The sequence below is a fragment of the Tenrec ecaudatus genome, chromosome 5 (genome assembly GCF_050624435.1).
Source record: "Tenrec ecaudatus isolate mTenEca1 chromosome 5, mTenEca1.hap1, whole genome shotgun sequence".
Taxonomy (NCBI): domain Eukaryota; kingdom Metazoa; phylum Chordata; class Mammalia; order Afrosoricida; family Tenrecidae; genus Tenrec; species Tenrec ecaudatus.
The window spans coordinates 152,236,592-152,259,753 of record NC_134534.1 but is presented as its reverse complement, the minus strand read 5'-3'; the positions used below and the strand labels follow the sequence as shown (position 1 = coordinate 152,259,753).

At 43.0% G+C, this 23,162-nt stretch overlaps 1 protein-coding gene across 1 annotated transcript in view; it reads left to right on the top strand.

The window, feature by feature from the left end:
* The window catches only part of CFAP92 (cilia and flagella associated protein 92 (putative)), an 82,049-nt gene that overhangs the window by 6,178 nt on the left and 52,709 nt on the right, over window positions 1-23,162 (top strand). Inside the window, exons 2-5 of the mRNA XM_075550896.1 lie at window positions 4,537-4,724; window positions 6,328-6,541; window positions 12,086-12,229; window positions 22,631-22,774. Coding sequence (XP_075407011.1) covers window positions 4,537-4,724; window positions 6,328-6,541; window positions 12,086-12,229; window positions 22,631-22,774 — 690 coding nt within the window. The remainder of the gene's footprint in view (window positions 1-4,536; window positions 4,725-6,327; window positions 6,542-12,085; window positions 12,230-22,630; window positions 22,775-23,162) is intronic.

Genomic DNA, 23,162 nt, shown 5'->3' with positions numbered 1-23,162 from the left:
GATTTCGGATTTCTCCTTTTCCAAGAAATGTCTTAATTTCATTTTTATTTGATCTAATTTACCCAGTTTTTTCCCCCTCAGTAAAATGCTGTTCAAAGTCCATGTGATTGTCTTTATTGAAGTTCTTGTTCTTTCTGTTGTTGATTTCTAGTTTTATAACATAGTGATCTGAGAAAATTAGTTTTGGCTTTCAAAGTTTATGTGTTTGTTAAAGCTTGCTTTGTGGCCTACCACCGGTCTGTTCTAAAGTATGCATTGTGTGTGCTTGAGGTGGATGTGCACTGTGCTGTTGACAGGTGATGTGTGTGCTCTGTACCTGTCTAGAAGATCTAGCTGGTTGATTGTGTTGTTGAGCTCTCAGTTGTCTTTATTGAGTGTCTTTCCTGATGATCTATTTTTCCTTGAGAGTGATACAGTGAAGTTTCCACATATGAGTTGAAGTGAACTACTATTATTGTCAAGCTGTTTCTCTGTTCAACTCTGTGAGAGTTTTATTGATGTAACTTGGGTTTTTTTATGGGGGCTTATAGGATTGATATAATTATGTCTTCTTGTTCTATTCATTTAACTACTATATAGGATCCATTCTTGTCTCTCATTATGTTATTTGCCTTGAAGTCTATTTTATCAGAGATTAATATTGGCACTCCTGATTTTCTATGGTTGCCATTGGCTTGGTCAATTTCCCCCCCATTCTTTGATTGTTAGCCTATTTTTGTCTTTGAAGTTAAATGTCTCTGTTGTGAGCAGCATATAGACAGGTCTTGTTTTCAAATAAAATCTGCTACTCTCTGTCTTTTGATTGGTGCATTTAATCCATTGACATTCAGTATCATTAATAGATTCAGGTATGTTCCTGTCATTTTGCTGTTGGAGGGTTTTTGGGTGGGGTGGGGTGGTGGTTATTGGTTTCTTTGTTCCTCCTCTAATTCTGTGTCGTTTGTTGAGTGTTGATTTCATTTTGTTGGTTTCTGGGTAGTATTGTCTTGTGTGTTGCTCTCAGGTTTGTCTGATGTTATTGTTGATGCTCTGTCCCAGTGATCTCTTTAAGATTTCTGTAATGCTGGTCTTGTTTTTACAAACTCCTTTCATTTTCCTTGTCTATAAATACTTTTATTTCTTCCTTGTATTTGAGGAATGATTTTGCGGGGTATAGAATTCTTGGTTGACAATTCTTTTCTTTCAAAACTTTGTATATGTAAAAAATAATAAAAATAATTTTACTCCATTGTCTTCTCACCTATATTGTTTCTGCTGAGAAGTCTAAGCTTATACTTATTGATTTTCCTTTGTACGTGACTATTCCTTAGCTGTCCTCAGGATTATCTCTTTTTCTTGATATTGGAAAGTTTCAATTTTATATTTTATGATGTTTTCCTTTTGAGAGCTATCCTTTTGGAGTTCTCTCTCTTCTTAAATAGTTCTTATCTCCTCTTTTATGATGTTGGGGAGCTTTTCTTCTATGATTTATTATATTATTTTCCCTGTAGATGTAAACTTTCTTCTTGCTCCAGGATCCTGATGAGAAATAGATTCTTACTGTTGATAGTATACTAATCATTCTCAGGCATCACTCAGATCCCTTTATCTTTTTGGTTGCTTATTTCTCTCCTCAGCTGTAGGTACCTAAAGACCAATCTTTTGAGTTCTATGTCTAGTAGTTCCGCTGGTTTTTGTCAGTTTGAGTCATTTTCCATCAGCAAATGAAGGTCCCAGGAGTTTGCTTCCATCCGTGTCCCTAAGGCTAACTCCACTTTGAGGACCCGCTCTTCCCCAGTGGTATGTTCAGCACCTCCAACAGGAGGGGCTCTGTCTTCTGGCACTACATCAGACAATACTCTGCTGCCACTCTTAAGGTTTTAGGTGGCTAGTTTTTCAGAAATGGACTGTGTCTTTCTTATAACTATTGTTAGTCCGGAAGTTTCACTGAAACCTGTTTACTGCAGGCAGCCCTTCTGGTTTTTGAAATACTGGTGGTATAGCTTCCACTGTCACAAAAACAATAGGACAAACTGGCAGGAAAGAGGGGTACTTTAAAGGTAGTCATGTTTTTATAGAATGTCAGAGCAAACCAGTTTCTGACAACTGCAGGGTTCGCAGGCACAATTGTACGGCGATAACATAGAGCCTAGGAGAGAGAAGGAAATAAAGGAGTCAGACACATTTCATAGTAGCATGCTCACCCCCAGGATGGCCATGATCTCAGCAGCCAGGTCCGTGCAGAGAGAGAGAATATATTTCTAACCAAGGTTTATCTACACTTACGGGAATGAAAGTCCCCCTGATTACAGGTAACCACATTGTAACAGGAAGGGGGTGAGCTAGGGGTGTACACACAGTAGGAAGGGGAGGGACCAGGGGCACACATTTGACAAGATGGGCAGATCCTGGATTCAAGATGGCAGCCTAGCCTTGGCCGTCCTAGAGTTGGCTTGACCTTGTCTTTGGGCTCTCCTTTAGGGCATGGGGGTCAAAATCAATTAAAACGTGGCCCATTTATATTTTATATATTTATATTTTAAAGTGAGGATTCAGGAATATGGTTAGGATAATTAAAACATATAATTGCTTTTATTTAAACATTTATTTAATGTATTCATAAAATTAAAATTATTCTTTTTTACCCAAAACTTGCCAGTGCTTTCCTCCTCCTAGTTTTCACTTACCTCTTAGGTTGTGACCGGAAAATATAACAAAGTCACTAATAAAAAAATACAAAATGTTGGACAGCTGACAAACGTGATGCACAATCATAATGGCTTCCCTCTAAAATGTTAGCTAGCTCTGCCGCTAGGTATGATTCATAACAGCACAACCCAGAGTGCTCTTTCTAACCTTTTCACTATTGGGATCTGTTTACATTAGGTGACACTGAGAGTGGCAGACATATTGCTTCCAAATGTCGCTGGAACCGAGTCAGCGCGTTTATACAAGTCCACAGGCCCTGGGGAAAGGCACTGGGCCACGTGTATACTTGTCTTCAGTAGTTAAAGATGAGGGACTTGTGTGTATGGTATTGCCTCGATCTCCCCTAAGCACCATTTTCTTCATAACGATTTTGAGAGGTCAACACTGAGACATGGAACAGAGGTAGGACTGAGACAAAGAACATGAGCTTAAGAGCGGCTTCATTAGGGAGGGAAAGAGCTCCCGGGAGGGAAGGGAGAGCAGAGAAAGGGACAGGGGCATCTTGAGCCCCCGGACAGGTTCCGAGACCCAATGAGTTAGGTCAGGGAAACCGAGTCTGGCAGTGAGGTTGTGGTGCATATATAGGGCCTGAGCCGAGGACGTATGTGCTGATGAGGGGAAGGAAGGCCTTCTGCTGCTGCAATTGCAGGGTCTGAGTCAGGATGTGGTCTGTGAGCAAATCTTCCTGGAACACTGAGGGAAGGGGCTGTACAGACCCGGCCTGGAGAGATAAGCTCCTTGGAACATTGGAGGCAGGGACTACATAGACCAGCTCTGGCCTTGAGAGGTGGGGGGAAGGGACCTCACAATCCAGCAGGCTATCTTTCAGGAGAGCATGGTCCGCACCCAGTCCAAACAGATTTTTTCTATTTTCATTTTATTTCAGAGCATCCCATGCTTCAAAAAATTACCTCAGGGGTCGCATGTGGCCGTGGGCCTCCAGTTTGACACCTCTGCTTTAGGGAAACAACCCACTATCCTTATCAGCTGGGAGTGGGTCCCACCTAAGGCGTGACAGACAATAAGTCTGATTGTTCTAAATGGCTGATACCCTCAGGGAGAAAACCTTTAAGCAGTTTGCTTCCAAGTGTGCATTTACCAGGTGTAGCAAGCGGCATCCTAGGTTTGGCATATATTTGAGGGGGACAATCTGAGGAAAACCTTTCTGTACCCCACAGTAGAAGGAAATTTAGATGAAATATTTATGGAGCACCTGAAACACCTCCTTGTGGTGTGAAATGTCCTCACCTCTAAGGTGTAGTTTAAGCTCAAGGGCACACCATGAGGCTCCTTGGGCCCTGGTCTCTAGCTGAAGCCTCAGCCTTTCCTTCTGCATCCTGTGCCCGAGCTAATTCGCATGTGTAGCTTTCTCACTGAGGTTTGTGTTTGACTAGTCTCTGTGTCTAGAATGCTTTCTCTCATCTGCCAGCTTCCCTCCTACAAAACTGCTGAAGTCCTCCTGGGACTTCTGACTCTCTGTCCCTTGGTAGAGTTCATTTCTGCCTTCTGTCCTTCTCTGTTGTACTTGATACTGCCGTCCTTACACAAATTGCGTTATATTGTGATTACTTCTTCTTACTTGCCCTTTACTGAGAACCACAATGAAGTCACTGTCACATACGCAGAGTCTGCATCCTTTTGCCTCACTTCCCCTCTCCCTCCCCCAGGGCCTGCTACTCTGCTGGTGAGGAGCAGCACTGGGTTGGGCTGCCCATCAGCCTCCAGGCACAGTGACACTGGGGGGGATATTGTAGATATTCCCAGCATCAGATCTTGTTTCCAAGGAGCTGTGGGGAACATTCAGCTTCTCCATAGGAGGTGAAAGCAAGCCTAATTTATGTTTTTTAGGTCATAAAGGGAAATATCCAACATTGACAGAAAAATATAGAAAGCAGGCTAAGGCAGAAAGACCTACAAAAGTTCGCCATTTCTACCACATCGAGTATCATCTTCTGCCTGATGATGAAGAGCCTAAAAAGATGGATGTGGTGGTGTTTCCAACTGTGACCAAAGTGTTCTTGGATTCAGGTGTAAAGGTGTGTGTGTTTATGTGTTCATACGGGAACATGTGTTTAACCGTGCATATAAACTCATACTAAATGAAGTGTGATCCACAGACCAGCAGCATTAATGTTACCTGGGAACTTCTTAGATTCACAGCTCCTAGACCTGCTGGCTAACTCTTCATTGACTCATCCAACCCAAAACGAACTCACGCCATTGAGTCACGGCTGGCTCATAGTGACTCCCTGTGGGTTTCTGAGACTATCACTGTTGATAAGAGTGGAAAACCCAGTCTTTCTCCCAAGGCAGCTGGCTTTGAACTGATGACCATGCAGATCTCAGCCCAATGAGTAACTGCCACACCACCAGGCTCCTGGGATTTTAAAATTTAGGTATTTTTACCCAGTAATTTCTCTGTTGTAGCAAAGGCTTTGCAGCTCTAGAGATTTCTGTGTGTGTGTGTGCGCATGAGTGTATGTGTGCATGCATGCGTACAAATTTATGAATGTGTGTATGTGTGTGCACATGTGTGTGAGTGTATGAATGTGCATGTGACCATGTGAGTGTATAACTGCATACATCTACAAGAGTGTGGTGTGCCTGCGTGCGCACACACTCCTGCGGGAGCTCGGGAGCATTTGGGAGGACATCACTTGGCGCTGATTGCTTTGACTTTACTTTCTCCATGGAACTCGGGGTCTGACACGGTCCAGTGTATTACAGCCCAATTCTTTTATTTAATGTTCTTGCTTGATGCCTATTTTTGTTTGTTTTATTGGGGCTCATACAGCTCTTATCACAATACATACATCCATCCATTGTGTCAAGCACATTTGTACATTTGTTGCCATCATCATTTTCAAAACATTTGCTTTCTACTTTAGTCGTTGGTATCAGTTCCTCATTTTTTCCCGCCCTTCCCCACTCTACCTCCCCCATGAACCCTTGATAATTTAGAAATTATTATTTTTTCATGTCTTACACTGACTGATGTCTCCCGTCACCCACTTTCCGGTTGTATGTTCCCCTTGGAGGGGGTTCTGTGTAGATCATTGTGATTGGTTACCCTTTTCTGCTCCCACCTTCCCCTTACCCTATTGGTATGGCTACTCTCAATATTGGTCCCAAGGGGTTTATCTGCCCTGGATCCCCTATGTTTCCAGCTCTAATCTGTACCCGAGTACATTGTCTGGTCTAGCCAGATTTGTAAGGTCAAATTGGGGTCATGATAGTTGTGGGGAGTGGGGGGAGGCATTAAAGAACTAGAGGAAAGTTGTATGTTTTGTCAGTGCTACACTGGACCCTGACTGGCTCGTCTCTTCCTTATGACCCTTCTGTACGGGCATGTCCAATTATCTACAGATGGGCATTGGGTCTCCATTCTGCACTCCCCCTCATTTACATTGATATGATTTTTGCTCTGGGTCTTTGATGTGTGATACCTCAGCCCATCAACAGCTCATGATCACACAGGTACAGTCCAATCTTTGACCTGAGTTGAGAGCAGGATAACGGATGGCCAGCAAGAGCTGTGACTACACTGCTAATGAGGGTGCATGGCTGGCGTTTGAGACGCAGAAGTCTGGGACCTCCCCTCTGCCCATCACTAATGTCTATCTATGTTGCTTTATGCAGACTGTGAAGCCATGGCTGGAAGATGACAAAATGTGGGTGTCATGGACCCAAGCTTTTAACATTAGTGTGACAAAGGAATTACTAAAGAAAATAAACTTCCATAAAATAAATTTAAAGTTCTGGGACACGAAGGACAAACTTTCAAGAAAAGCCAGGCTTTATCGATTCAAGAGCTCGAGCCACTTGGACGACTTCGAATCTTTTGGTAGATCAGGTACTCAAGATATAGTAGGAATGTTCCTCGAAGCTGCAGCGTCGCCCTCGTCCCACTGTCATAAAAGCCATGTCCCTGTATGTGCCTCAGCTTACTTTCACAGGTCACCCACCGGTTTCTGTCTCAGGACGTCAGTATAGAAAAGATCATGACGTCCGGGGGTGGCCGGGAGGGAGGGAAGTGCCACTAGAGAGCTGTGGCTCTGCTCTGATGGTGTGTTCCCCAAACGGTGGGTTGAAAACTACCCCAAGGGCCTGCGAACGCGATCCAGGCTAGGGTCACAGTGTAGGATGGTTTCTAAGTCGAATTCCTGCTGGATGATGAAAAGACCAGAGTAGACAGAGAAAAACACACGGGGGGAACAGTGACCATAGGAGGATTGTCTCCAAGTCAAGAATACCGAGGACCCAGGGAAGCCCTAGGTGAGTACCCACCATTGCCTGTCTCTCTGGCAGCCCGGGCGTCCTACCCCAACTCCATTGTATTTTAAATGAGATGTGTATATTCACTTTGTAAAATCATTTAGAAATAGGAAAGTAACAAGGAAAAAAACCATAGGACGCCTATCTTGAGAGAGTCAGTGTTCACATTTTCTTGTGCGGTTTTTACGTCGTGGGGACAGTGGTGGTTGGTTTTTTCTTTTGTCTTTTAATAAAAGTAGGCTCTTCTGTACATGTTGTCCTATGCCCTTCATTTTTTCACTTATTAAGATATTGACATTCGTGATGCTTGGGAGGCAGGGCTGGGAAGGGAACCGCCTTAGAGGCATGCTTCCTGTTACAGGGTATTGCTTTGGGGGACTGTGGGTAAGACTCCAGAACTGGTCAGCCTTCCGCCCGCTGATCTCAAATGCAGCATCTCAACTTGAGCTCTTCTCTCACGATTTCATTGTGTAGATATCTCAGCATCAAGACTCATTCCATCACTCTTGTAGGTCATACTTGAGTCTGCCTAGGCCCTCCCCTCTTGGCCACCTCCCACCCCGACTCAACATCCAGACCAGGCGTCCTCAAACTCTGGCCCGCGGGCCACATGCGGCCCGCCGAGGACATTTATCCGGCCCACCGGGCGTTTTTACCCCATTTGTTTGTATTACTTCAAAATAAGGTATGTGCAGTGTGCGGAGGAATTTGACCATAGTTTTTTAAAAACTATAGTCTGGCCCTTCAACGGGTCTGAGGGATGGTGAACTAGCCTCTTGTTTAAAAAGTCCGAGGACCCCTGTTCTAGACCTTTAGAGCTGTCTCCTCCTCCCTGGCCTTAGCTTCTCAGCATGGACAGATCTCCTGTCTGTTTTCTTTTGCCGTCATTGCTCAGTCTTTATGTCTCACCCGTTGACTGGCAACTCATTGCTCTGCCACTTCTTATGGCTGCCCAGTGAAGGCATTTTATAACTTGCTCACTTGGGTTCCTACTTCCATCTTTACACCCTCGTCCACCTCCTGTACCTCCTTACAGGGTCCGCCGTCAGGAAGCTGGCCATAGCTGGGGGCTTACTGTCTCACCTCTTTCTTCAAAAAATGTAACATTTAAAACTGAATGCAACTGACTCTCTTTTTTTGGTAGCTTCTGTATCTCCGTTCATTCATCCACCCCTCCGTTCATTCACATGTCACACAGGTTTAGTTGCTTCATATGCATGCCAGTCCCCAGTGTGATATATGTGAAAGCCATATGAGGATACACTCCCTATCTGTAGCTCTGGGGATAGTTTAGGATTTTCCTCTGGATCAGCTCTTTGTCCATAGTTGATCAACTCTTTGTCCATAGTCTGAAGTGTTACACTCATCTATACAGGGAGAATTGGAAATGCCTTCCTAAAAGTGTGATAACGAAATGGAAGAACACACGCCAGGAGATTGATAACCTTATTTGGAGGAAGCCATTGCCAGTCTGTGAGGACTGCCAAACCTGTGTGTGGTTATTCTGTTGAATGTCCCGTTATTTGGAGCCCTGGTGGCATAGTGGTTATGCACTGAACTCCTAACCATAAGATCGGCAGTTCAAAACTACCAGCCACCCTGCCGGAGAAAAATGAGACTTTCTAGTCCTGTGAAGCGTTTCAGTCTCCGAGGACCACAGGAGCAGTTCCACCCTGCCCTGCTGGTCTCTATGAGTTGAAATCGATTCATGTGTTGTGCTGGAAGCAATGTCACTGGTATTTCACATGGCAGCAGGGTCACCCAATGTGAACAGGTCTCCCTGGAGCTTCCAGACAGGAAGAGATTACAAAGAAGGAATCAGCTACCCACTTTGGAGGAAGCAGCCACTGAAAATCTTATGCATGGCATTGTTAGATCCTCCCGGCCAGGTGATTGGGAGCAGAACACTGTCAGAGACAGGGCTGAGGTTGGGCCCCCCAGGTTGGAAGGCACTCAACATGTGACTGAGGAGGAGCTGCTTTCTCACAGTGGAATTGACCTGGGCGACTGAATGGAGTAGAAGGTCCTGGGAGTGGAGCTGATGGAGAACAACACAAGATGAAAAGAAACAGTTGCAAGAGTTGAGTAACAATTGAAAGTAGGAGAATCGGAAGGCATCAAAAATAAAATGGAATGCATAAAGATTGATACCCTAGGCATTAAGTGAACTGAAATGGACTGATGATGAATCAGAAAATCATAGGATTCATGGTCAAAAAATGACATTTCAGGATCTATCTTGAAATACAGTGCTGTCTGTGAGAGGGTGTATCTGTCCAAGTTCTAGAAAATCTATTCAGAACAGTTATTATCCAAATTTATTCACCAGCCATGAAAACTAGTGATGAAGAAATGGAAGAATTCTGCCAATGTCTTTAGTCAGAGATTGATGTGAAAGCTGGAAACAGAGGAAGGAATAGTAGTTGGAAAAATCATGAAAAATGAAGCTAGCAATCACATGATAGAATTCTGCAAGACTAACAACTTGTTTGTGGCAGATACCTTCCTTCAGCAACACAAGTGATGCCTATATACCTGGACTCTCCAGATGGAAGACACAGGAATCAAATTGACTGCATCTGCGGGAAGAGAACCCAGAGAGAAGCTCACTATCAGCAGCTCAAACCAGGCCAGGGGCTCACTGTGGAGCAGACCATCAGGTGCTGAGATGGAAGTTCAGGTTGAAGCTGAAGAAAATGAAAATGATTCCAGGAGAGCCAAACTAGGCCCTTGAGTCTGTCCCACCTGGATTTCGAATCGCTGCATCGAACGCTGTGGCCGAAGACCTGAGCGCTGGGGGAGGACAGCAAGACCCTCGTTCGTGAAGAGAGCACACGGTCAGGGTAAAGAGGAAAGACAGATCAAAGTAGATGTCAGAGGAGACTCTAAAATTTGACCTTGAGGCGGGCGGGGGATGCAGGAAAAAGAAATTGCCCTTGATTGTAGAGTAGGTAAGGCAAATGGAAGAAATGATTAAAGTAAAGGCCTGAACAGAAAATTTCAAAGGGCAGTTCAAGAAGACAAAGTAAAATAATGACATGTGCAGGGACCTAGAGTTAGTTTCTAACCTAGAGTTGGAAAACCAAAAAGGAAGTGTGTCTTAAACAAAAACAAGCAAGCCTTGATTTGTAGTATCGAAAGATTCTGTGGCCAAAATATCGAATAATTCAGGAAGCATTAAAAATGGGAAATACTGCACAGTGAGTGTGTACCAAAAAGAACTCGTTGATATTCCACCACTTCAAGAGGCAGCATATGAGCAAAAACCAGCGTAAGAACTTCAGACTCCACTGAGAGCTTTAGCTGTAGGAATTGATGGAATTGATGGAACACCGATTGAAGGGTTTCAACGAGCTGATGAAACACTGGAAGTACTTACTCATCTGTGCCAGGAAATTTCAAAGACAGCTGCCTGGCCAACTGACTTGAAGAGATTCCTATTTTTCCCATGCCAGGGAAAGATGACCCAACAGAATGCTCACATTATAGAATAATAGTATTAGTATCACATGCAAGTAAAATTCTGCTGAAGATTGTCCAACAACGGTTGCAGCAAGTACATTGACAAGGAGCTGCCAGAAGTTCAGGTCAAATCCAGAGGAGGAAATGGAACAAGGAATATAATTGATGATGTAAGATATTGGCTGAAAGCTGAGAGTATAAGAAATATATTTACATGTATTTAATGACGTTGGCAAGGAATTTGATTGTATGGATCATGAACTGTTAGAAAAATGGGAATTCCAGAACACTTTCTTGTGCTCATGTGGAACTTATACCCAGATCAAGAGGCAGTTGTGCAAACAGAACAAGGGATACTGCATGCTTTGATATCAGGAAAAGCGTGCATCTGGGTTGTATCCTCTCACTCTATTTATTCATTCTGTGTGTTGAGCAAATCATCAGAGAAGCTAGATTACATGAGGAAGCATGTGCCACCAGAATTGGAGGAAAACATTAACAATCCGGGATATGCAGATGACAAAACCCTGTTTGCTGAAAGTGCGAACAACTTGACGCCCTTGCTGACAAAGATCAAGGATTGCAGAGAAAGGGGTGGGGAGGAAGGCAGACAGGAAAAAAAAGGGGGTTTAACAGGGAAACAAATAGATAAAATAAAACCCCTCCAAATTTCTTACTCCTCAGATAGAAATATTGGTCTGAGTGGCTAAAAAAGGAGAAAAAATAAAACTAAAGTTGACTCGGAGTCTTTAATGACATATACATTCATTTTAAACATAAATGAACCAGGATTGCATCCTTTGGTGTGGATTCCGTCTCAATGTCAAGAAGACCCCAATCCTCACAACTGGACCAGTAGATAACATCATGAAAAATGGAGAGAAGATTGAAGTTGTCAAGGATTTTGTCTTGCTTGGATTCATAATCAATACGAATAGAAGACATCAAGAGATCAAATACCGCACTGCATTGGATAAATCCGTACAAGACCTCTTTAGAGTATTGAAAGGCAAGGGCTTTAAGGACTAAGGTGCACCTGGCCCAAGCCACGGTATGTTCAAATGTCTCACGCGTGTGAAAGTTGGGCACTGAATAAGAAAGACTGAATAGAATCAATGAATCTGAATTGTGGGGCTGGAGAAGTATATTGAAAGTACCATGGACTGCCAACAGACAAACAACTCTGTCTTGGAAGAAGTAAGGCCAGAATGATCCTTAGACAAGGATGTGTGGAGCCTTGCAGACGATGGACGTGTTTTCCAGAGAACTTGGAGAAGGATGTCCTGCTTGATAACGTGGAAGGGCAGTGGAAAAGAGGACACTCCTTGGGGGACAGATCGGCACAGTGGCTGCAACAATGCGCTCAAGTACAGGGCCGATTGGGGGGATGGTGCAGGATCGAGCAGGGTTGTGTTGCCAGGGTCCCATGGGTTGGAACTGACTCAGCGGCACCTGACAACATCGGCTTGTCAAGGGTGTCATCTTTACGAAAGAAGACAGCAGCGTCTTCCGTGGAGTGGCTGGGGGTTTAAAAGGCGAACACCTGAGCGCCCAGCACTGTGGCGCCCCGCACGGCTCCTTGGTGCTCACACAGTAGGTACTCGACGAGTCTTTCTGATTGGTGATTGAGGCCGCGCTTCTTTCTTCGCCTTCTTCTTAGAGGAAGTGAGACATCTGGTCTTGCATCAGAGAAGAATGACTGAAACTGGCATTTCCAGAACCAGCATTATTGGGGAGGAGTGGAACTCGGAGCATCGGCTCAGAAAGCAGGAAACAGCAGAAGGACTCCCCAAGTCTCTTTCGGGTGAGTGGAGGCAACCTTTGAAGATAACGGAGTGCAGAGTGGTGGGCACCTTTGGCATGAGTGTGCACTGGCGACACCCCTGCCCCGCCCCGCCCCGCCCCGCCCCGTACCTGCGCTCCTCGGGAGCTCAGTCGGTGAGACGTGCCGCCGTCATTGTATGGCGCACTCTTTGTCGCTGGTTGCTTTCTTTCACGTTTATGTTTGTTTACTTCAAGACTCAAGCGAAAGGTTTCTCACTGTCAGAGTTCTATGTTTCTTTAGAGAATTCCGTTTTTATAAAGCACATAATGTAAGGGAGACTAATCTAGAATTCCATCACCGGGAGTCCTTTTTGGAGCATTTTGATGATCGTGTTTTGGCAAACTTCTTTTTTCTTCTAGGATTTGAAAATATATATATAGGTGAAAATGTTGATGTCAACTTTGCATAAACTTCATTTAGTGGCTGCACAATGTCTCACCTGCTAGTTGTACTGTCATTTCCTTAACCGTTTTCTGTAGTTGGAAACCTGGGCCTCTGGGGAGTGTTCTTAGTCTTTGCTGACGTTGGCAAAGGTGGTCATTGAAGGTATAGAATTATTTTTCCTTTTCTCTGTGAAGTGGGATGTAAGGAACCCATTCATCTCAACCAGGGGTTGGCAAACTTTTGAGATGGAACAGCTAATCCTGTCCCTTACAATAATTTTTAAAATTAAAATTATTATTTAAAAATAATTTTAAAAGCTGTCAACATAGTCTGACAAATAAATGAAATCACCATTATCTGAATCATACCCTTTAAATTTTTTCAATTGTACTTTAGAGCGACACGTATATATCCAAAGAGTTTCCTGGTCTCGAGCCACAGTTTGCTGACCCCTGATCTAAACTATCAGAATGACATGTTCATGTACAGACTGATTTATTATTAATGAATCATTTTACTGCGTGTCGGGCCTCCTGCCTCGAGACTTGTGTTACAGGAATGCGTAAGCTGCCCTCACTTCTTAGAAAACTCGTATGGAGCAAGAAGTCTGGCAACATTTGCTATGAATATTATCAGGTTCTGACCAAACAGAGTCTGGAGCTTTGAAGAACAATGAGGAAAATGATTTGCCCTCAAGCCAGATGGCTTGCCACAGTTGGGTAAGCGTGGGCACATGCTCTTTGGGGCAGTAGGAGGAGAGCCCTCTCCGGATTCCCATCAAAAGCCATGGAGATTTAAAAATAACTTCATTTAAATGGGAATTCACATAATCCGGTGGAATGAAAGGCTCAGGGAGGAGGGATTCTAGGACCATACGCACATGTTGGACAGCAGGCACTGTACTTGATGAACACATTTCAAAAATTTTACCTACATCTCATAATGAGTCGGCATCAACCCAATGGCAGTGAGTTTGATTTGGTGTTTGGAAATCTCATAATGGGCATTCTGTCTGGTCGTATTCCTGTCTCCATTTTCAACACAAGGTGACTGAGTGATTAATTGGCACAGTCAGAAGCCAGGATTCTTGGTGAGTCCTGGATTGTGACCCAAACCTTCAGTCTCTGGCGCGTGTAGTCTCTCTCTCTGTGAGTGCTGCCCTTCGAAGGGCCTCTGAAAGCCAAAGGTGAGTCTGAAGAAGGCAGTCCTTGAACACTGTGTGGACAAGTAAAGAGTAAATGCCTAGCTGGTGGTTTGGGGAGAAGACTGAATAAGAAAAGAAATCCTCACTTTAAAAAATTGTCTTGGAAAACAGTTATCTTGAACATATAGGTTAATTTGGGAAGAATTGACATTTTACCCTGTTAACTCATGCATGATCATAGTACATATTTTCACTGAATTCAAATCTTCCCTTTTTATATGGAATTATTTTTTCTCCTTATAGATATTGTATATAATTCCTTTAAATGAATTTCTAGATACTTTATGGTTACTTGCTTTTAGTGAAAATATCCTGTTTTTAAAAATGTTTTATTAGGGGCTCATACAACTCCTATCACAATCCATACATACATCAATTGTGCAAAGCACATCTGTACATTCATTGCCCTCATTGAAAATATCCTGTTTTCAATGATATTTCCTAGTTGGTTACAACCTTGATAGTACAAATATGGTCTATATAGGACCAATAGCATTAGTGTCACCGGGAGTTTACCAGATAAACAGAGCCTTAGGTCTTGATCCAAACCGACTGAACCATGATCTGCATTTTATTTAATAAGGTCCGCAGATGATTCATATAATTGTTCTCCCTCTATCTGAAAGCAGGGTGTTTCTGTGAACATTTTCATAAGCTGAATTGTGTAAAGCAAAAAGCATTCAAAGGGGAATTTTTTAAGTGTTCCCAGATCCAAAGTCTAACCTACTCAAACCATACCAAACAACACGTAGCACTAGCATGTACAAGGGGTTACCTCCCCCCACCCAAATGGAGTATTTTTCAAATCTAGGTAATTTTATCACCTTATCATTTTCCATCACACTTAATATATTTATCAAATCTGCAATTCCATTATTGGAAGGAATTTTCAAACTCATCTGTTTGGATTGCTGACAGCACCTCTCTCGTTTTTTTCTTCACCTCTTCTACATCGTCAAATTGCTATCCTTTCATGCCCTCCTTCATTTGAGGAAACAAAAGGAAGTCACACAGAGCGAGGTCAGGTGAGTAAGGTGCATGGGGCAAGAGAGGCATGCTGGCTTTTGCCCAAAACTGACACACTGAGATGGCTGTATGAGCAGGTGCATTGTTGTAGTGGCAAAACCAGTCCCCCATCTGCCACAGATTAGACCTTTTTTGTCATACACTGTAATACAGTCTTTTCAGAACCTCTAAAATAGAAAGCTTGATTAATAGTCAGACCTGGTGAAACAAACTCCTAATGCACTATCCCCCTCACATCAAAATCTGTGATTTCCCTTGAGCTTTTTTTGAGCAAGGTGACGATGGCATCTTCCACTGGCATTATAGATGCTTTGGGGTTGTAAGACTAGCAGCATGTCTCATCACCAGTAATGACTTTGGGGGAAAAAGTCTGGGTCCCTTCGGAGCTGTTCTTTCAAAGCACAGCATGTTTCCACCAGACACCCTTTTCCTGGTCAGTCAGAACCCGAGGCACAAATTTCACAGTGACCCTTCTCATTCCCAAATCTTCCCATAAAATTCACCGAACTGACCTCCACAATAGTCCAGGTAACTCCTCCATCTCTTCAATGGTCCATCGTTAGTCTTTGAACACAAATCCACAAATTTTTCAACATTTTCATCTGTTCAGGAAGTTGATAGAAGTCCAGAACTTTTTTGAAATGAGCAAACCACTCATACACTTGAGTTTTCCCCATAGCGCTGTCCTTGTAAGCTGTGTTCAACCTCACAGCAGTTTCTGTGGCATTTTTCCCCAAGCAGGAAACAAAATTTCATAGCCTCACACTGTTCTCTTAAACCAGTCATCACAAAAAATGAGGTTCAGGTAAAACTACTTTACAAAAAAAGTCACTGTGACCAGTGAGAACCTTCCCAGGTGACGCCACTGGGTACACTAACTCAGAGCCAGTTGCTGGATGCTCGCCTAGTGGGGAAATTGTGTACTATGAAAGCTCCACCCAGGGGAGCTTTCTCCATTCTTTTTTTGGGGGGGTGGGCACCCCCTCATAGTGTTCACAGACAAGGATCAGGCCCATGACTGTTGAATGCGGAGTGTCGTTCCTGAAGAGAGGACTTGGCGACTCACTCTCACTGCTCCAGGTGCAGGCTGCCTCTTTAACAGTTCCCCGCAAAACAAACACTGGAAAAACAAACAAACAAACAAAAAACATTGAATGCCAGTTTAGCTTTCCCATTGTTTTTTGGGTTTTTTTCCTGGTAAAAGTGAAAATTCACTTCAGATTTTTTCAGGTTAACAAAAGCAAGCCTCCCATAAAAACAAAGTGGTGTTAAGTGAACTTTCAAAAAGCTAGGATACAATGAGACATCCCCTGCCGAAAGGGCACAAGGAAGGGATGAGCCATTCAGGGTGCAGTATAGCACCGATGGAACACAATACTCCTGTTTCCTTGAGGCTTCCTCACCCCCCACTATCATGACCCTAGTCCTGCCTTTCACTGCAGGCTAGACTGGAGCATGTACACAGGTACAGATAAGAGATAAGAACTCATGACATACAGAACCCAGGAACAGGAATGGGAATAGCGGTACCAGGAGGGGAGGGGAGGGAGGAAGAGTGACCCAATGACAATGATTGACATATAACTACACCCGCCTCCCCCCCAAGGGGGATGAGCAACAGAAACCATGGGGGAAGGGAAACTGGTCAGAGTAAGATATAAAAATAATTTATCAAGGGGTCATGAGGGTGGGAGGGGGTTGGGAGAGGAAAAAGAGTAGCTGATCCCAAGGGCTCAAATAGAAAGTAAATGTTTAGAAACTACTGATAGCACCATCTGTACAAAAATGCTCGAGGCAATTGATGTATGGATTGTTACAGAGGTGTAAGAGTCCCAATAAAATATTTTTAAAATATTTGTAAATTAAAAAAAAGCAAGGGTACCTGTCTGGTACACATTGGAATTTGGGACTTGTGTTAGAAAACTGTATCCGGTCACATTTACTCCAGTAAGCAGATCATCAGCACTGGCTTATGTTTTTTTTTTCCACTTTCATTAATTTTTGTCTTGGTGAATTTTCTAGGTGGATTATTTCAAGAGGACTAAATGTTTTTTCAGGAGGAACCACCTTGACAGACATCAAGGAACTAATTGAAAAATCATCATTTGGCAACTTGAAAAACTTTGCACACAAGAGAAGAAATCTAAGTAAGTTGGGATGAGATTTTAGGATTTTGTACTTGGAGGAATTATGAAATATAGTCATTCCTTGGTATCTGTAGGACAGATGAATACCCCTCCCATACCAAGATCCAAGGGTGCTTAGACCCATGATGTCCTCAACACCCACTGCTATTTCTGACTGGGAGCAGTCAGCCTCACCTTCCTCATCTTCCTCCTGTGGCAGGTGTGAACACCAACCTTGCAGTTTGCAGTTGCATGCTTCCAGGCTAGCAACACTCAAGTTCCCTATGGTATCATATTTGCGTATAATCTGTGTCCATCTTGCCATACAGTTTAAATCATCTCCAAATTACTTATAACTAATGCAACACAAATTCTCTGTAAATATATTCCTTCTTTGCATACTTCATCTTCTCTCTTAGTTTTTGAAGGTTTGCTTTGACCACTTAATTGCTTCCCTCCCCCTCCCCCCCAATATTTTTGACACACGTGAATACAAAGATAGGGAACCTATGGATAGGGAAGGCTATCTGTATGCACATTTCAAATTCAGGACACTTGAACAAGATTCTTTGACATCTGACCAAACATTACTCAAAAGAGTAGTGTATATACCGTATACACTTGAATATAAGGCGACCCGAGTATAAGCCGAGGTACCTAATTATTACCTGGGAAACCAGAAAAACTGATTGACTCGAGTGTAAATCTAGGGTGGAAAACACAGAAGCTATTGCTGAGTTCCAATAATCAAAACAAATGAAAATAAAATTACTAAAAATTGAGACATCAGTGGCATAATGTATTTAAATATTTATTTAAAATAAAAAACATAAATAAAAGGACAAGTCATTTAACATTAGTAAACCAGCACAGTAAGTGGAAAATAGGTTCAATAAAAACAATAAAGTATCAACAATGATACCTTAAGAGTACTATTCCCTGAGCTCAATCAGCAACCAAGCTAAAATGTCAAGAGTTAAAATCCTTCAAAACCGGATTTCTCATCATCATCCGCATCCCAATGCAGAGCTTCAGCTGGTGTGAGGTCATCATAGACGCTGCCCTCACTGAGATCGCCATCATCACCATCACTGCTGTCATTTTCATACAAAGCGCAGTCTTCACTGCCATCCATAGCATTACTAATACTACATTTCTGGAAGGGAGGTTGCACCATGTCTTCTGGAATGTCTTCCCATGCATCTTGAACCCACTTTGCTATTAACTCTATGTCAGGCTTCATGAGATTTCCTCCTTTTGTTAGTCAGGCTTGACCAGATGACATGCATTCATGCCACATCCTTCACACACGGTCTTTAAAAGGCTTATTCAAAGATACATCCAGAGGCTGCAGTACAGATGTAAGCCCACCTGGAATAATGGCTAAAGTAACTTTACTAGATTTTGCCAATTTTTTTATGTCATCCGATAGGTAGGCTCTGAACATATCCCAAACAAGTAACAATGGATTTTTCTTTAAGGCTGCTCCTGGTCGTCAGTTCCAAATTTCTTCCAGCCATTTTTTGGTTCCGTTTTCATCCATTAAGCCTCTAACATGTGCACGCACAGTAATTCTTGGTGGGAAATTGATCTTTTTAGGCAAGGTCTTTCTTTTAAAAATAATGACAGGACGCAGCTTAGTTCCATTAGCCAAACCTGATAAAACAACTGTAAAGTGTGTTTTTTTTTTCATTTCCTATGGTTTTGAGAAAAATGGTTATTTTCTCCTAATCTTGCCACATTTCTCTTGCTTGGAAGACCAAAAGTCATGGCTGTTTCATCCATATTCCCAATATCTACCAGGTCATAATTATAAATCCTTCTTTGTTTTATATTAAATGACTGGAATGACATAATTTTTTCTTCAAGGTCTTGTGGCAATTTCTGGGAAATCTTTGTTCTTTTTCTCAAACATAGTAGGCCAAACCTATTCATGAAGCGGGTACACCATCCTGCTGACGCAGCAAATTTTTCAATGCCTGGTGCTTTGTATTTGTTGTAGAGCACGTATGCGGATTCCCATGCGTGTTACGCAATAACCATTTTGACAACACTCCATAACCCATTTATTCAATTCGCTCTCTAGAGCTCTATAAAAAGTCGTTAAATCACGATGAGCTTTTTTAGCTTTTGGAATCTGTTCCAAGTCAGCCTTCATTTTCTGCCACTCCCTCACTTGCTTTTCGTCAACACAGAATTCCCTACTTGCAATACTGTTATTGCTCTCTTCTGCTCTTGACACAACCTTCATTTTGAAACCAGCCTCATATGACCTGCGTTTTTGTTTTGGTTCAAGCGTATCCATTTCTAATAGGATAAAAAAACAAAACTTTGAAAAAGAACTTTCATGGTAATTCCACCCGCCTCCCCGTGATGTGTTAGCTGGGAGGAGGGGGGAGTCCTTGTGGGCAGGGGATGCAGGATGTGAATTAACACAGAGACCAGAGGGGAGTGATGGAGCGCAGCCACAGACACATCCTTACCATTTCAGCTGCTGGTGTAAGTGAATCATTACAGGTGTTTCTGCGAATTGGAGCCATCCACGTCATAGGATGGCTCTGATTGGTTAGATGTGAGTAAACAAACATTCAAAGCCCTGTAGTGTCAGTGGGGCTTTGAATGAACAACGGAGAAATGGTTATCACCCGCGAGATAATGGGCGCTTGTCCCGTTACCTGGGGGGGGGAGGGGGCAGTGAGATGTTACACCTTGCTGGGGTACCGCTGACCCGTGTATAAGCCAAACTCCAGTTTTTACAGCACATTTTTTGTGGTGAGAAACTCAGCTTATACACGAGTATGAACGGTACTTTTAACTCAGGCATCTCATCCTATCCAACATCATCCAGCCATCACCACCTTCTAACCATTCATCCTCACCATCTACCTATCCCATCCATCCATCCCACTCCATCTGTTCCTCTACTCATCATCCACCCCTACCATCTACAACCATCTACATCATTAATTTTTCCATCCATTCATTCTTCCCTGCCATCTATCCATCCTTATGTCTATCTGTCTCTAAGGGTATTGTATGTGCATATAACCTGCATATCATCCACCCATCTATTCCACCATCTATCCTTCCCCACTACCTACTCACCTCTGCTACCCATCCATCCATCTATCCATCCATTCACCCATCCTTCCTCACAATCCATCACTTACCCATTCTCTGAAATGCTAAGACACTAGTAGCCAGATACAATAAGATAAACAGCAACCTAGGAAGGAACACTTATGCAGAAGCATGTACTGTGAGTCACAGACTGCCAAAAGACAAGACTTCTCAGAGATGACTAAGTTCTATTTGTTCACCCAGCTTTTGAGTGTTTAATATGAGATGGAAAACTTGAGAGCCAATGCTTTTGTTGCGCTTCTGAATGGCCCAGCTAGTTTTTATTCAGTTGTAACTGCTACAAGTCATCTCCTGAACTTTTCACCAGCTTAGCTTTCCTCGCAATGCCCTCATTGTAGTTCAACAATCTGAGGCTGTGTGTTGGAGACACATGGAATAAAACTAGTTCCTATTTCTAAGACCCTTAAAGAGTAGTCCTCAGCTTTAAAAAAATCATTTTATTAGGGGCTCCTATAACTTTTATCCCAATCCATACATCCATCCATTGTGTCAAGCACATTTGTACATTTGTTGCCATCATCATTCTCAAAGCATTTGCTTTTTACTTGAGCCCTTGGTATCAACTCCTCATTTCACCCTTCCTTCCTTCACCTTCCTTCCTCATGAACCCTTGATAATTTATAAATGATTATTTTTCATGTCTTACACTGACCGATGTCTCCCTTAGTCCTCACTTATCTGAATTTTATCCAACCCCTTCTGCATTTTCTCTTTTCAAGCTGAACAGCTTTGCTCTTTTTTATATTCTTTATGCATTTTCACGAATTTCTCTTTTTCAATTTTATACAGAAAAGCTAGTGGAAAAATAATTACAGTGGTAATATTTTGCATGTTTCCTTTTCTTTCACAAATGAAAGTTCAAGTTCTTTTGCTGTGTGATCCTGGGAATCACACATCCTGTGATTTGTCCTATCCTTTGAGAGACGCGTGCTACTCCAACACAGAAACGGGCGGGATCCTTTCCCCCTCCTCTGTGCTCTTCACATTCTGTTTTAGAGTTACAGACATGATGGCAGAACATACATGTCTTCCTGCAGCGTGATCTTTACATTCTACTTTATTTCTAAGATGTATCAGTGCGTGCAAAGCCAGCTTTGTTTTCACGTCTGAAGCATTCTTCCCCCATGTTGCCCTCATTGAGCAGCATTTGCTTTGTCTCCAGTATTTCCGTCTCCCCACAGTGCTTCAGTGAGTATCCTTGCACACGTCTCTGTGTGCACAAGTGAGTGCGTCTAGGGTATTTTCTTTGTGCAATTGCTGGGCACAGGAGATGGACTTTCATACCTTTGCTCGATGTGGCCATCTAGCTAAATCGGTTCTGTCCAATGACCAGGCGTTCTCCAGCTTGTACCCATTCACCCTCCTCCCTGCAGCGGGATAAGTCCCTCTCCTCCACATGGTCACCCATGTTCTGGGTGGTCAGATATTGCATTCCTAACTCCTAGTGCAGTTGGTTAGTGTCTCGTACTCTCACTTGAACATTCACATTTCTTTCTGTTATTTGCCTACTTTAAAAAAACTGATTTATATTATGTGTTTCTGTATTTTCGGGGAAAGTGTGCAGTCAGTTATGTCCATTGTAACCATCCCAGACTGCCTTCAACCTGCGTTATTTGTGGTGCCTTGTCTGGTGCCATCCGTTATTTGCCTTGCCGATTCCTTTGTAGGTTGAGCTTTTGGTGATGGTGAAGAAATCTTTCCTCATTCCTCCATGTCACCACTGTCTCCTATGTATTCTTCTAGTGATTCTGAAGTTTTTGTTTTCCATCTCCAGCCTGCAACTGGTGCCAGGGAAGCTGATCGTTCCCTTTGTTTCCACGTGGAGAGTCAATGTAAGGCATTGACCGGTTCCTCCTCCTCACTGATTTTAAATGCCACCAGTGCTGTATAGGAAGTGACTCTATGTGTGTGGACCAGTTTCTGGGATTTCTAGTCTGTTCCATCAGTCTTGATGTCAGTGGATCAGTACCTCATGATTTTAATGATCTTTTGGGCACTGAGCTAAGCTTTTTAGGAACTTTTATTCATTTACTCTTCTCACCCACTCTGGAAGCTACGTGTTGCTGCCCTTGTTCAACAGATAAAATAACAGACTCAACATGGTGAAGATTCCTTCCCAGGCTCACACGTCAAAAGGGGCTAGAGGGGCTCTGCCACTCTGTTGTTCAACCTCAAAGTCCAAACTCAAGCAGACTGGCTCAGTGAGAGCCCTCAGCGCCTTGGGGAATTTGTATCATCTTTTCTTTTCCTGTTTGGATTTATGTCTTCTTAGCAACCTTTGTTTCCTAGTCTTGGGTACCAGGGGACCTAGGGGGCTCAGGATACTCCTACATCCACCCAAGAGCTGTCTATTCTCCACGGTTGGGACATCTTCAGGATGCTGGGAAAGGGCAGCAGTTTAAAGAGCAGCCTACCTGTGTGAGCTTATGGGGCCTGTGATCTCTGTGCACCAGCCGGGGGAGGTCCTCCTAATTTCTCTCTCCTGCTCTGATTTCACAGCGAGAAGGAGAGATTCCAGCATGAAAAAGAAAAGCAACAAGAGAAGGAGGCAATCGCAAGCAGAAGAAACGGATTCCAACCTTGGGAACCACTGGAAGCAGGACATCTTCTCCATCCAGCTGCCAGTGATGCCTCTCCTTGCCGGTAGCTAACCCCAGTGCCCAGTAGTATTGTTATCTTTCAATATGTATGTGATGATAGCTTTGCATTGTGAATTAATGGTTTCAATTTCAGATAACCGAATTTGTATTCAACAACTTAAAATACTTATTAATAGCACCCCTCCCTCCAAATAACTCACTCTGCTTCACCCCTTGATTTTTCTTCTCCCTTTTATGGAAAACTGTCTTCCTGTTCTATATATATATATATATATATTCTCTAGCACACATATGTATATATCTATATCCATATCTACATCTGTCTATCTATCTATCTAACTATATTCTCTAGACTGCTGCTTCATCTTCCCTTGCTTGCCTTCCCCTGCTTGGGAACAATCAGTCTGTTTCCTTTGGTATGAAAACCTTTG